The 13,629-nt window shown below is 40.9% G+C and overlaps 1 protein-coding gene across 5 annotated transcripts in view; it reads left to right on the top strand.

Moving 5' to 3' along the window:
- Positions 1 to 10,432, top strand: part of EHBP1L1 (EH domain binding protein 1 like 1) — a 94,390-nt gene extending 83,958 nt beyond the window's left edge. For all 5 annotated transcript variants that reach the window (XM_073578463.1, XM_073578465.1, XM_073578466.1 and 2 more), the window contains 6 exons: positions 62 to 144; positions 3,393 to 3,513; positions 3,745 to 3,844; positions 5,897 to 5,970; positions 6,930 to 7,044; positions 7,154 to 10,432. In XM_073578463.1, the coding sequence (XP_073434564.1) occupies positions 62 to 144; positions 3,393 to 3,513; positions 3,745 to 3,844; positions 5,897 to 5,970; positions 6,930 to 7,044; positions 7,154 to 7,241 (581 nt within the window). In that variant the 3' untranslated portion in view covers positions 7,242 to 10,432. The remainder of the gene's footprint in view (positions 1 to 61; positions 145 to 3,392; positions 3,514 to 3,744; positions 3,845 to 5,896; positions 5,971 to 6,929; positions 7,045 to 7,153) is intronic.
- The last annotated feature ends 3,197 nt before the right edge of the window (positions 10,433 to 13,629 follow it).

The raw sequence follows: 13,629 nt of genomic DNA, 5'->3' as shown, positions 1-13,629 counted from the left end.
CTTTATTGCTTTTTTATCTTGTAAATGTGTTTTTTTTTTTTTGTTTTTTTTTTTTATACAGAACCTTGTCCTTCAACCTCCACATTGTCTTCTTCCACTGTGGTTCCAACACCAGAAACACCAGGAAAAGAGGAGGAATCTATGGTATTTGCAAACAATGTTATTATTATCCTTTATTTATATCCCTTCATAAATGTTATCATTCTTTCTAAATGTATCCTTCATATAATTTCTTGACAGAGTCCCAGTATCATGGCCGAGATCAGTTATATCCAGAATTAAACAGATATCGGGCTTAGATCAAGTTAGATCAAGTCCTTTTTGCAATTTTTGTTGCTTTTGTCTGTTGAATATAGTATTATTCCTTTATGTCAACATACTATATTTCTAGACTAGATGTGAAAAACAAGTCCGGATGTGTTGGTTCAGCATGTGGCCACTATAAAGTTGACAGAGCTTCACTATGCAGCTCCGTAGCTGAGCCGTTCCGAACGCCGCCAATCCTGGGAGCAGTTGATCGGCGGGGGTGCCTGGTGTCGCAGCCCCCAACAATCAGACATTGACAAACTATCCTAAGGATAGCCCATCAATCATAGAATCATAGAATCGTAGAGTTGGAAGGGACCTCCTGGGCCATCTGGTCCAACCCCCTGCTCAAAGCAGGATTCACTAAATCATCCCAGTCAGATGTCTGTCCAGCCTCTGTTTGAAGACTTCCATTGAAGGAGAACTCACCACTTCTCGTGGCAGCTTGTTCCACTCATTGATCACTCTAACTGTCAAAAAGTTTTTTCTAATATCTAATCTGTGTCTCCTCCCATTCAGTTTCATCCCATTGCTTCTAGTCTTTCCTTGTGCAAATGAGAATAAAGTTGATCCTTCTACAATGTGACAGCCCTTTAGATATTTGTAGACAGCTACTAAGTCTCCTCTCAGTCTTCTCTTTTGCAAACTAAACAATCCCAAATCCTGCAACCTTTCCTCATAAGACAGGGTTTGCAGACCGGTCACCATTCTGGTCGCTCTTTTCTGAACTTGCTCCAGTTTGTTGATGTCTTTTTTAAAATGTGGTGCCCAAAACTGGACACGATATTCCAGATGAGGTCTGACCAAAGAGGAGTAGAGGGCAATAATGACTTCACGTGATCTAGACTGTATGCTTCTGTTAATACATCCTAGAATTGCATTTGCCTTTTTTGCTGCTGCATCACACTGTTGACTCATATTCAGTCTGTGATCTATTAGTATACCCAAGTCTTTTTCACATGTGCTGTTGCTTAGCCCTATTCCTCCCATTCTGTATATGCTTTTTTCATTTTTATTGCCCAGATGTAGTACTTTGCATTTTTCCCTGTTAAAAACCATTCTGTTAGTTGCTGCCCACTTCTCCAGTTTATTTAAATCTTTTTGAATCCTCTCTCTCTTCTCTAGTATTAGCTATCCCTCCTAGCTTTGTGTCATCAGCAAATTTAATCAGTTTACCCTCAATTCCTTCATCTAAATTGTTGATAAAGATGTTGAACAATACAGGGCCCAGGACAGAGCCCTGTGGTACCCCACTTGAGACATTCTTCCAACTGGATGTGCAGCCATTTACGACCACTCTTTGGGTCCGATCACTAAGCCAGTTATGAATCCACCTAACAGTTGCCTTGTCCATTCCATACTTAGTCATTTTTTCAATAAGGATTGTATGAGATACTTTGTCAAATGCTTTGCTGAAGTCAAGATATACTATATCTACAGCATTTCCTTGATCCACCCAATCAGTGATTCCATCATAGAAGGAAATTAAGTTAGTCTGACATGACTTATTAGTTACAAACCCATGCTGACTCTCTTTAATCACTTCATTCTTATCCAGGTACTGACATACATGTTGTTTAATAATTTGTTCAAAGATCTTTCCTGGTATAGAAGTCAGACTCACCGGCCTATAGTTGCCTAGGTCCACCTTCTTCCCCTTTTTGAAGATAGGAACAACATTTGCTCTTCTCCAGTCTTCTGGCACTTCTCCTGTTCTCCAAGAATTTTCAAAGATTATGGAGAGGGGTTCAAAAATTTCTTCTGCTATCTCCTTCAGTACTCTGGGGTGTAATTCATCTGGACCTGGAGACTTGAATTCATTTAGGTTAGTTAAGTGTTTCCTCACTATCTTTCTGTTTATAGATATCCTGGATTCTTCTATTCCCTTAATAGGACAGTGAAGAACAGTTGATGTTACATTTCCTTTCTGAGAGAAAACAGATGCAAAATAGGAATTTAAAAGTTCGGCCTTCTCAACATCCTATCTTACCATTTCATCATTTTCATCCTGTAAAAATCCTATAGCATCTTTGACTTTTCTTTTACTTTTGACATATCCCCAAAATCCTTTATTATTGCTTTTGACATCTCTTGCAAGCCTCAATTCATTGTCAGCTTTAGCTAATCTGATTTGTGCCCTGCAGGTTCTGCAGACAGCATTATATTCTTCTTTAGATATGCCTCCCTCTTTCCATTTTATAAACATTTCTCTCTTCCTTTTTAGCATGTGCTTAAGTTCTGTGTTCATCCATCCTGGCTTCCTTTAAATGCTTCCTATTCTTCCCTCTTTTCGGAATTGTTAATAATTGTGCTTTGAGAATTTCATTTTTCAAGATTTCCCATCCTTCCTGGACATTTTTGTCTTTAAGGATATCCAGCCATTGGATCCCTCCAATTCTCTTTCTGAATCCCTTAAAATCTGCCTTTCTGAAATCTAACCATGACGTCTGAGTCTTCACAGGTCTTCCTCCTCTAGTCTAGTCTCCTTAAAGTCTTGGATTACCCCTTTAAGTTTTTTTTAGTTTTTTTTACGCTTTTTTCTGAATTTGTCTCAGTTGATTTATAACCACAAAGTTCAACTCAATATTAATGTGATCATAAATCAAATATAAGACACCTAAAAGACGTACAAACTCCACATCAGAATTAGTTAACTCATTCTGCAGTCAGCAATAGGCAGTGCAACACAGTCTAAAGAAAGCAAAATTGTTAATGAAAGCCAATTGCAAAAATGATATTGGGAACCGCATGGGTTGTGCTGCCATATTATTGTTTTCAACTTTTTCCGGATTTCTTGTTATGCTTGAGACGAAAAGGTTCTGGTTTTATGTAAGCCTCACCAAATGTGGGTGTTTTATGTCGGACTGAAGGCGTCACCAAGAGGGACCGCTATGGGGTTGACCTTAACCCTTCTGCCACTGTTGCCAATTATGCAACAAATGTTTATAACTCTCGTTCACTAATAGAAGTGAATTCCCCAGTTGTCTCCTTAGTTATCTATGAAAAGTAAAAAAATAAATAAATTCTACAGTCATGAATACTCCTCTCAAGTCACCACCTGTCCTGTGCCTTATTTTTGTTCTCAGGTTCTTAAAGACACCAGCCAGTATGTCACCTCTGAGCTTGAAGCCCTGGAACATCAGCAGGATGAAATTGACTCTAGGGCAGCCATAGTAGAAAAGGACCTTCGTCTTATGATGGAAAAAGGTATAGACTGTTCTAATCTTTATATTTGTTACATAATCTGTTTTTTTTTTGCACTAGTAAAAAAATCTAGTCAAGGTCATTTATAAAACAACATAAATCACCCGTCCAAAGCTCGTTTTAACTAGACCCAAAGACGTAACTTTTTTTGCTCCATAAAGGGGCAGAAGAACCTCATTCTTTGTCTGTGAATGCATATATTGGATTATAAAACTCTCCATATTCACTTCCCAGGTAATGACAAAGAAGCCGAGGAGGCTTTAATCCAGGAATGGTTTATACTGGTGAATAGGAAAAATGCATTAATCCGAAGACAGGATGAATTACAGTTAATGTGAGTAATGGAGAGTTAAAAAATTATGGCACCTAATGGGAAATACCAACAAAAACTAAGCAGAAATGAAAAGACATTCAAGAGAGACACTCTAGGAAAAGACTAATAAACCACCATAAGAAAAAAGAGTGCAAGATAAGTCTCATAGAATTAAACATTTTATTGATATAACATTAAAAACTAAATAATATCAGAAAGGATGTGACAAAAAAAAAAAGAATGTTCCTGCAGAATGGAGCCAGAGCACATACACAATGTATACCTTGTAAAATAACTGAAAAGGTGCAAAAAGGTACAAAAAAGTAAAGACCCTACAATAGTTACCCATAGTCAGCATGGTGCTATGACTAATCTTATACAGCTTAGTAAGAAAATTCAAGTAAGTGAATACTTACATCGAGATGGTATGTGAATGAGAAGGGGGTAGAGTATATGTGCACTGGCCCATTAGCCCCAACGCACGTTTCACCGAAAGCTTCATCGGGGGCGTCTTGTATTTTCTTGCTAAGCTGTATAAGATTAGTCATAGCACCATGCTCCATGACTATAGGTATTTATTGTAGGGTGTATGTCCTCTGGCACCATTCTGCAGGAACATTCTGGTTTTTTTTTTGTCACATCCTTTCTGATATTTATTTAGCTTTTACCTTTATAATGGTGCATCCTGGGTGTGAAAATGTCTGCAACATCAAACTATGGTCAGCGGCCCCTGTTCTCAGTAGAAGCCATTGCATGCTGCATAATTATTGCAGCAGACCCCTGTGTAAAATGCTGTTGTTCATACTTAAAGGGAACCTGTCAGCAGGATTGTGCACAGTAACCTACAGACAGTGTCAGGTCGGCGCCGTTATACTGATTATAATGATACCTGGTGATGGAATCCGTCTTGTGGTTGTTGTTTAATCTATATTTTCAGTTTTGAGTTAATGATATGCTTGTGCTCCGGGGCGGCCTGTGGGGAGTCTTCATGTGGGGGCTCTGATTAGATATTCATAATGAAGACTGCTGACGGATCACTTATCCCTCACTGACCTGCCCCCTAGTTTACATAATGAACATTATGTATATTTTTAAAAAATTATCTCCTGCAGGCGGCGGCACCTGCGTTACAGCATTATCGCATTTATAATGTGTATTTTTTTTTTTTTTATGGTATACATTAATTCATAAAAAGAAAAATCAGTCTGAAAATGGTGCCGGCTGCACCTGCGCAGTAGCAGTTATCAGTGATCGCCAATAGCTGCTACTGCGCAGACCATCTTGGAGGAGGAATTCTTTTTTTCTCTAGCCAGATGGCGCCTGCACAGTAGCAGCTAACAGATCACCTCTATATACACCAATCGCTTATCCTGCGCAGGCGCCATTTTCAAATGGATTTTTTTTTTCCGATCAGGCTAACCTTAACCACATTTATTATTTACACAGCACATATGCGATTATGCTGCAGCGCAGGTGCCACGGCCGGCACTTGGCTGCAGAAGGGTTTTTTTCAATATGTATATATAATATTCATTATGTAAACAAGGGGGCAGGTCAGTGAGGGATTGGTGACCTGTCAGAAGCCATACTGATAAATACCTAATCAGAGCCCCACATACAGACTCCCCACAGGCCGCCCCGGAGCACGAGCATATCATTAACTCAAAACTGAAAATAAAGATTAAACAAGAACCACAAGACGGATTTCATCACCAGGTATGATTGTAATCAGTATAACGGCGCCAACCTCACACTGTCTGTAGGTTACTGAGCACCATCCTGCTGACAGGTTCCCTTTTTAATACTAAAGTGATAGCCACATATCTGGCCAAAACAGTCCCATGACATGTCCATTTAAAAGGAACAGCTGTAAAAAGATCAACAGGAAAGGAAAGGACGGTTCCCCATCAGCATATGCACTAATCTTGTCCATGACACGGATGAGAATAATACATGCTGCCATTTTTTTCAGCAGGACCTTTGGAAAACCTGGTCAGGTGAACTCAGAATTACATTGCTTAATTACCCCATTTAATTATACACTAAATAGGTGCTTGATTTTTTTTCTTTTAGGGCCGAGGAGCAAGACTTGGAAAGGCGTTTTGAACTCTTGAGCAGAGACCTGCGAGCATTGCTGTGCACGGATGGTGAGACCACTAACCAAAATCTGGGCATACACCTGGATGGGAAACAGTTTATTTCCTCTTTAAAGGGGTTGTCCAGTGAAAATTAATTATCGTTTGACCGCTGCTCTGTTCATTCTCTATGGGGCTGCCGGAAAAAGCTTGGTACCCCCATAGGAATGAATGGCGCAAGGGTCACAGATCGCATTGCTGTTCCATTCTAATGGGAATAAAAGTGCCCCGTTCTGCCAATCGGTGGTGGTCCCAGCAGTCAGACCCCCACCAACCAACAAGTTATCACCTATCATTTGAATAGGTAATAGTGTGTTTTCAACGGACAAGCCCTTTAAGTAAAGAACCAGTACATTTTAAGGGTCAAATCTATTTATGGGCTATAATTAAGAATCAAATTTTATCAACACATCCAGAAAAAATAAAATGATGTGATGATTTTCAGTAATGCTGCACATTTACAGGTGACAGTGAATATTTTTAATAAATTGTTAAAGGGGTTGTACTTTTAAAGATTAGCGGCGTTACCCATCAAAATGATTGGCATGGATCCGACTGTGACCTCAAGTGAAGAATACAATTTAGGACCATTACATATCATAAAAGGTCACATCCTAGAGTTATCAATGGCAACTGCTGTCATTAACCGCTCATCTCCTCCTAACTCTCTGCACAGTGACCTCTGCACAGATAAAAAAAGAATATATACAGTGTATGTTTTGTTTTAGAAATAAAGCTATATTTAACTTGTAATATAAATATTCAAAATCGATTTATACAACTCTAACCGCTCCTACCCCCGAAGGAATAAATATCTTTCTTTATAAATTTTTTTTTTTTTTTTTTTTTTTTAAATTTACGTGGGTCCACATGTGGCAGAATTATTCTTACATGGATCATGCTGGAAATCTACATTGTTGATCAATGAGTTTATGGTTTATTTTTTTTTTTAATTATTTTTTTTTCTACAGAATGTCTAAAGAGTGAAGCTCAGAAGCGGAGGGAAAAGCTCTTACTCGAAGAGCTCGTCTCTCTTGTAGACCAACGAGATGGTCTGGTGAGAGATCTCCATATCAAGGAGAGAAAGTATGTATCTGTGCCTTTAAATATTATCCCGCCAATCTCCTAACGCAACTATTTCAATCATGGTGACATTGGGTTTCGCCATAATTTTTTTTTTTTTTTTTTTCTCCAGGGCTGTAGAGGAAGATGAACTCATAGAAAGAAGTCTAGAGCAGAGAAGGAGGAAGCTGAGCAAAAAGGAGAAGTGTCAGATCAGTTGAAGTGATGGGGCCAAGAAAATGTGGACAGCCTGCTGTTCTTCCAATACTTATCACAAACTCTTCAGTGTTATAGAAAACTTCACAACGGACACATATGGACATAAATATAGTAGCTGCATGTCAACAGGCTCAAGAAGGACCCATGGCTCAAGATGATGCTGAGATCCTTTCCATGCACTATCCTCCTTCCTTGTTCCTGTCTATTTCTATTTGCTGCTAGAGATCTATAGAGAATGATATTTAACTGTGTGGAAAGATTTTATATGCGCTGTTCTACATTAGCGTTAATAATTAATAGGAGTAGCTGTGAGGTGACTATTGTTTTTGTGTGTAAAATTATCTAGGGTAATGACAGGGGGGACAACTTGGACATACTGTTAGAACAGTAGAGATCCATCGAGAGGATGAAAGTTCAATCAAGAGCTAAAGGAACCATGGAACATTTACCAATGGATTTGGACTGTCACTCAGAATCCAGATTTTCACATGGTCTTACTTGGTCAGGTATGGTGCTCTGCCAATTAAATCCCATTCATCTTCTTGATACGTGTGCGTCAACACAAGGGATCCTCTACTGACTTTCATGAAGTGCCTTAAGGAATAACAAAGACTTTACACACCCTCTCAAGGAGTATTGACACTGTAACTTATGGAAAGTTTGGTTTACAATTTACAAGCCGAGGATAATGCCTGCAGGACAGTGACTTACCGTAAGAGGTTGGCCTATAGGAAAACATCAAAATGGCCTCTTTATTATAGTGAAGACTTTTGACACCAAGGGAAAAAAAAATCCTGGTCTATGTTTTACCATCCACAGTTTTTCAACAGCTATCTGGTTAATTACTTCATACAGAACCTTTCATTGGATTTGTTTTAAATTTCATTTCATTTCCTCCTCCAATTGTGGAATGCTCCACTGATTCTGGAACAGTTTTTTTTTTTTTTTTTCTTTTTTTCTTCTGTGCCGTTCCTTTCCAAAGTTATGACCCCTGATAATAATGGTGCAAAATATCCCTTCGGCCAACTGGGCGGGTACTACAGAACTTCTGTGTGAGCGTCTGTTTGTTTTCCTCTGACACTGGCCAATAAAAATATGGCCACGCCCACAGAGAAGCTTTTGTGGTGTACGCCTAGTTGGTTGAAGGAAAAAAAATAGCTTCATTAATACCGGTGGGGCATAACTTTGGAATGGAGGGGCAAAGAGGAAAAAGAAAAATCGTTCCAGAATCAGTGAAGTGGTGCCAATTGGAGGAAGTCCTAAGCTTAAATTAAAAAATACATTTTCTATGAACCTTTACTAACTCTTGTTTGGATAGAATAGTCCTTTATGGACTTTCTCTACTGGTAGAAAAGGTATATGTCCAAGACGGCCATGCCCATTCTCTCTACAAGTTCCAACATAGCCATATCTTCTGCCTCACTGGTATGTGCTTCCTTGAGGGCTCGTTAAACTTGCGTATGACTGCCTATGAGATAAATAACTCAGTGATTCTGCCAAAAATGAAGAACTTTTCACCAGGGACATGTACAAAGTATTTTCGAAAGCAGACCCATTGCCACGATTCTTATTTTTGTATCTCTAGATACATTTGCCCTCTTACTTTGAACATATTTATTTCTCAGTTGGATAATTTCAATCTTCTTCTGCTTTCTTCTCCATACTTGTGCTTTCTGATAAAATTAGTTAATTAATACAAATAGTGTGCACACATGCCAATCACAAACCTTCCAAATGGAATTCCTTGCTTATAAATCAGCTGTAAATAACCCATAATTATCAATTACATTTACTACTTCTGATATAACTTCTCGTCTATTCTGCCACCTTAAACACTTTAAAAAAAGACTTTAACAAAAGAATGAAATATACAGGCCATATCCTCAGATTATTTATTTTTTCATGGCTTGCACAGCCGGAAATTTTTTTTTAAATGTACATTTTTTATCAGTATTATATAACGAGTGCATCTTACGTTACCCACAACATGAAAATATGTACCAACTAGAGATGACGAGAATCGTTTTGTCAGTAGTCTGTGGCGGCCTCCTTACAGGAATCCTGCGAATATACCTGACAACGTCTGTGGCTCTTCTTTTGATTAGCTGGCCTGGCACCACATTATTTTTGGCGGTGTGATGTACATGCGACTTGACAACTCCTTTTGGAGTCCATGAGAGCTTTGCTTTCTCCGGTAGCCTCTAGAACGTTACAAAGAGTTGGCAAAAATGGTCTAATTGCAGATGTCTCAGAAGTTGACACAAAGATATATATATATATATATATATGTTATTTCTGCGGATGATTACTTAAAGGGGTATTCTCATGTTTGGAAGTTATTCTTTATCTTTTATCTTCTTGATCACTGATGGTCTGACCTCTAGGACCTCCACCAGTCCCGAGAGGTGTGACTCTGAAGAGAGAATGAATAAAGCCGTGGTCGATCATGTGCACCGCCAGGCCAAAGAGCGCCATGTGAATGAAGCCGTGGTCGATCATGTGCACCGCCATGCCATTCATTCTTAATGGGACCACCATATTATCTTCTTGAACACTGATGGTCTGACCTCTAGGACCTCCACCATTCTCGAGAAGGGTGGCTCTGAAGAGCGCCATGTCAATGAAGCTGTGCACTGACAAAGTAGTCATTAATGGGACCACCATAGATCTGGTCTCCTACACTCCCATAAGAACGAATTGAGGGGTAGTTCGCATGATTGACCACAGCTCCGTTCACATAGGGCTCTCCAGAGCTCAAGGTTCTAGGCATTATTGAGGGTCACAGCAGTCAGACCATCAGCGATTGGAAAGTTATCCAAACTTCCAAACTTGAGAGTACTCTTTTAACACATGGCTAATGTATCAGTCAATCAAATCAGGGATAATTTTCTAAGATATATCTACATTATGAGAAAATTTATTGGCTAATCACCTATGAGACGAATATCATTAAAACCCGACAGTGCTACATTATAATTGTACAGATATAACTTGGTTGTGTATTAACGGTCATTACAAATGAAGCCTGCGGGTCCTTTCCTACCACATTTTCTTCACTTTTATTGGCACAACTTTGCACTGCATTCAGTGGTAAATGGTATTGTCACGGTACGAGGGAATACTCAGAGTCTTCTTCAGATTGCTGCGTTGCTTGATGTGTTGAATAAATGCAATAAAAAGATTTTAATGTTTATATTCCATCTTGTAATTGATGATAATAACTGCCCAGAAGAGAGCGGTGTCTCCTAATTTCTCGTGGTATAGTCACGGAGGTAAAAGGTGTGGTTCTAGAATGAGAGCAGACGTTGGTTGCCTGGGATCGTGCATTTTTAATGGGTTCTTGACTGTAGAAAGGACGTCTTTCCTGTTGGTGGTTGAAAGTTTAATATTTCCTGTTGCTTCCATAACACCAATAAATTCTGCAGAAATGTGCACAATATTTTTCATGATTGATCCTAGGCAGATGCTTCCCTGGGACTCTCTGCAGGGAAACATTTGTGTGGATTTCCTCCAGGTGCTCCACACTCCAAAAACACACTGAAAGATTCAGTGACTATTGTGTATGAGCATAAGGTAGGGGATTTTGTGATCCACTCAAGACTTTGAGGGTATGTTTCCACAGTCTGTATTGGCAGCGCTTTGGCCGCAGTGCCGTCCAGAGCGCTGCCGGCTTTCATACACGCGGTGATTCCGCATGTGTTCATTGAACCATGCGGAATCACCATGCCCCTATACATTGTATGGGTGACTTTATCTTGCGGAGACTGAGCGTCTCCGCAAGATAAATAGACATGCTGCAGTCTAGAAAGAAGCGCCGCATGTCCAGTAACTCAGGGAAGCCGGAGGTGTCCCTCCATGCATAGTGGAGATGGGATTTCATGAAATCCCCTCCACTATGCTGTAACATCTGGCCGCTGCGGCTGTACGCAGCATCCAATCTGCTGTGTTTACTGACCGTGGAAACATATCCTAACTGATGTGATATGCTCAAGAATTTTTGCTTTCTTGTTGGAACATGGAACTTTGCAGATCTGTTCATATACATGTGCAAAATCAAGGGCATGCAAAGCAAGTAAAGTACAGTAGGATGCCAAATGACATATCGTTATACTGTCGAAGGATACCTGACCTCTTGTAGGCCAGGAAAGCACAATAACTATGGCCATAGGGTAACATTACAGAGGCCAAAATAATGTATACTCACACCCCTTCCCCCATCTTGCCTGCATATGTCAGACCTATGTATCCCAGAGTAGCTCCAGTGGTCATATTGGGAAACTTACATCAGGAGATCTTCTCCAGTGGAGATAAAAAGTAGCCAGAGTAATTTGCGGAGAGTATCCGGATTCAAGCTGCTCTCCGGAATCCCCATACTTTGTCTGGAGACTCAATTACTTAGGTGGCTCCCCTTTCTTGCTTCCCCCAGCAAGTCTGCTTCTTTTTTCTTTAGACTTTGAGTCCCCATCATCCCAAATTGGGAATCTCACATCTTGGCGGGTGGAGGGGCAGGCAATATAGTTTACAAGGAAGAAGGATTGGGGGCCATATGTCAGCTCTAGTGACAGTAATAGCTATACATGGGCAGTTAGATCAATGGCGCTTCTGCGGACAGTGCAGAGCTGGGAAGTGAAGAGATGATACTTTGGACACATCATACTGTGTGATAGGAGCTGTAGGGGCATCATACTGTGTGATAGGAGCTGTAGGGGCATCATACTGTGTGATAGGAGCCGTAGGGGCATCATACTGTGTGATAGGAGCCGTAGGGACATCATACTGTGTGTGGGGAGGATTGTGGGGGATCATACTGTGTGTGGGGATCTGTAGGGGCAGGACACTGTGATGGCGGTATGACATCATATTGTATATGGGGGCATCATGCTATGTATGGGGGATTCTGTTGTGGTTGCATCATGCTATGGGTGACATCTGCGGGGACATCATACTGTGGGGGGACTGTGTGGATATCATACTGTGTTTGGGGTTTTATGCAAGCAGCATACTGTGTGAGTGGGGAGGTGTGGGGGCATTATATTTTTATGTTGTGTATAGAGAGCTGTGGGGACATCACACTGTAGGTGGCTGCAGGGGCATCAACCTGTATGAGATAAGATGTGGGGGCAAAATTTTGTGGAGGGAGGGCCATAAGAGCATCATAACTTGTGTTGGGGGCTGTGAGTGCATTATAATGTATGTGGGGGGCTGAAAGGCAAAATAACATATGAGGCAGCTATAAGAGCATCATAGTTTGTGGGTGGGCTGTGGGGGACAACATATGAGCTGTGGGGAAGTGTCTGCATGGGCATCATACTGTATGTGGGTGGGTATCACACCATGTTAACATGGCCTGTGAGAGCAGCATATTGGGTGCATGTGGGGGTGCCATAGCCATGCTATGTGTTGGGTGCATCATATTGCATGGAAAGAAATGAAAGTGTAACACTGTGTGTGTGATTCTACGGTGAGAGCACCATACTGTGTGTGGTGAGCTGTGTAGGCATCATCCGGAGCGTGCTGTGAGTTGTGTGGTCCATTGCCGTGTTTGGGAAGTTGGGTACTGTGTCACATCCTGTCTGTGAAGGGTACTTTGGCTCCATTATGTCATGTGGTGGTCAATGCCATGGGGCATTATACTGAATGTGGGGCTATCAAATTGTATGGGGGGAATGTACTGTAGGCGGCATCATACTGAGTGAGGGGAGTACTGTGTATTCAATGAAAGTGGTGATATACTTTGTGGGAACACTAATAGGCTTCACTAGAGCAATACTTCTGTGTGGGCACATAAAAGAGACTGCAGGCCGCAGTTTGTGACCCTCTTTTTGATCTTTCAAAGTTGGGAGGTACTGTATGTCCTACCAGGAAACAAAGCCTCAACTCTGAGGCTATGTGCACACGTAGCGTTTTAAAACGCTCACTAAAAACCGGACTCCTTCCCAGAAATCGCGCGTTTTTTTCCGCGCGATTTCACAGCGATTTTACCGCGATTATGATCGCGATTTTGCCGCGATTTTCGCGTGCGATATTCAAGCACTTTCCAAGCGATTTGAAGCATCGCTTGGAAAGTGATTGTTTGACGAGTGTGACCAACCTGTCATAGTGTTTGACAAGTGTGAACAGGTTTTTACTATTGAGGCCGCCTATGTGGCATCAATAGTAAAAGATAGAATGTTAAAATGCTAAAAAAAAATAAAAAAAATCGGGGTATATTTACCTTCCGGCGTCCCGCGCTGCATTCCCGGGCCTCAGCGTTCCCAGTAATGCCTTGCGAGACCTGTGATGACGTAGTCTCGCGTTGCTATAGCGATCTCGCGAGACCACGTCATTACAGGGCCTTGCCGCAAGGCATTACTGGGAACGCTAGGCCGGGAATGCAGTGCGGGACGCCGG

Source organism: Dendrobates tinctorius, unplaced genomic scaffold (assembly GCF_039654945.1).
Source record: "Dendrobates tinctorius isolate UK_male_01 unplaced genomic scaffold, ASM3965494v1 ptg000059l, whole genome shotgun sequence".
Lineage (NCBI taxonomy): Eukaryota > Metazoa > Chordata > Amphibia > Anura > Dendrobatidae > Dendrobates > Dendrobates tinctorius.
This window is presented reverse-complemented; position numbering and strand designations above follow the sequence as displayed.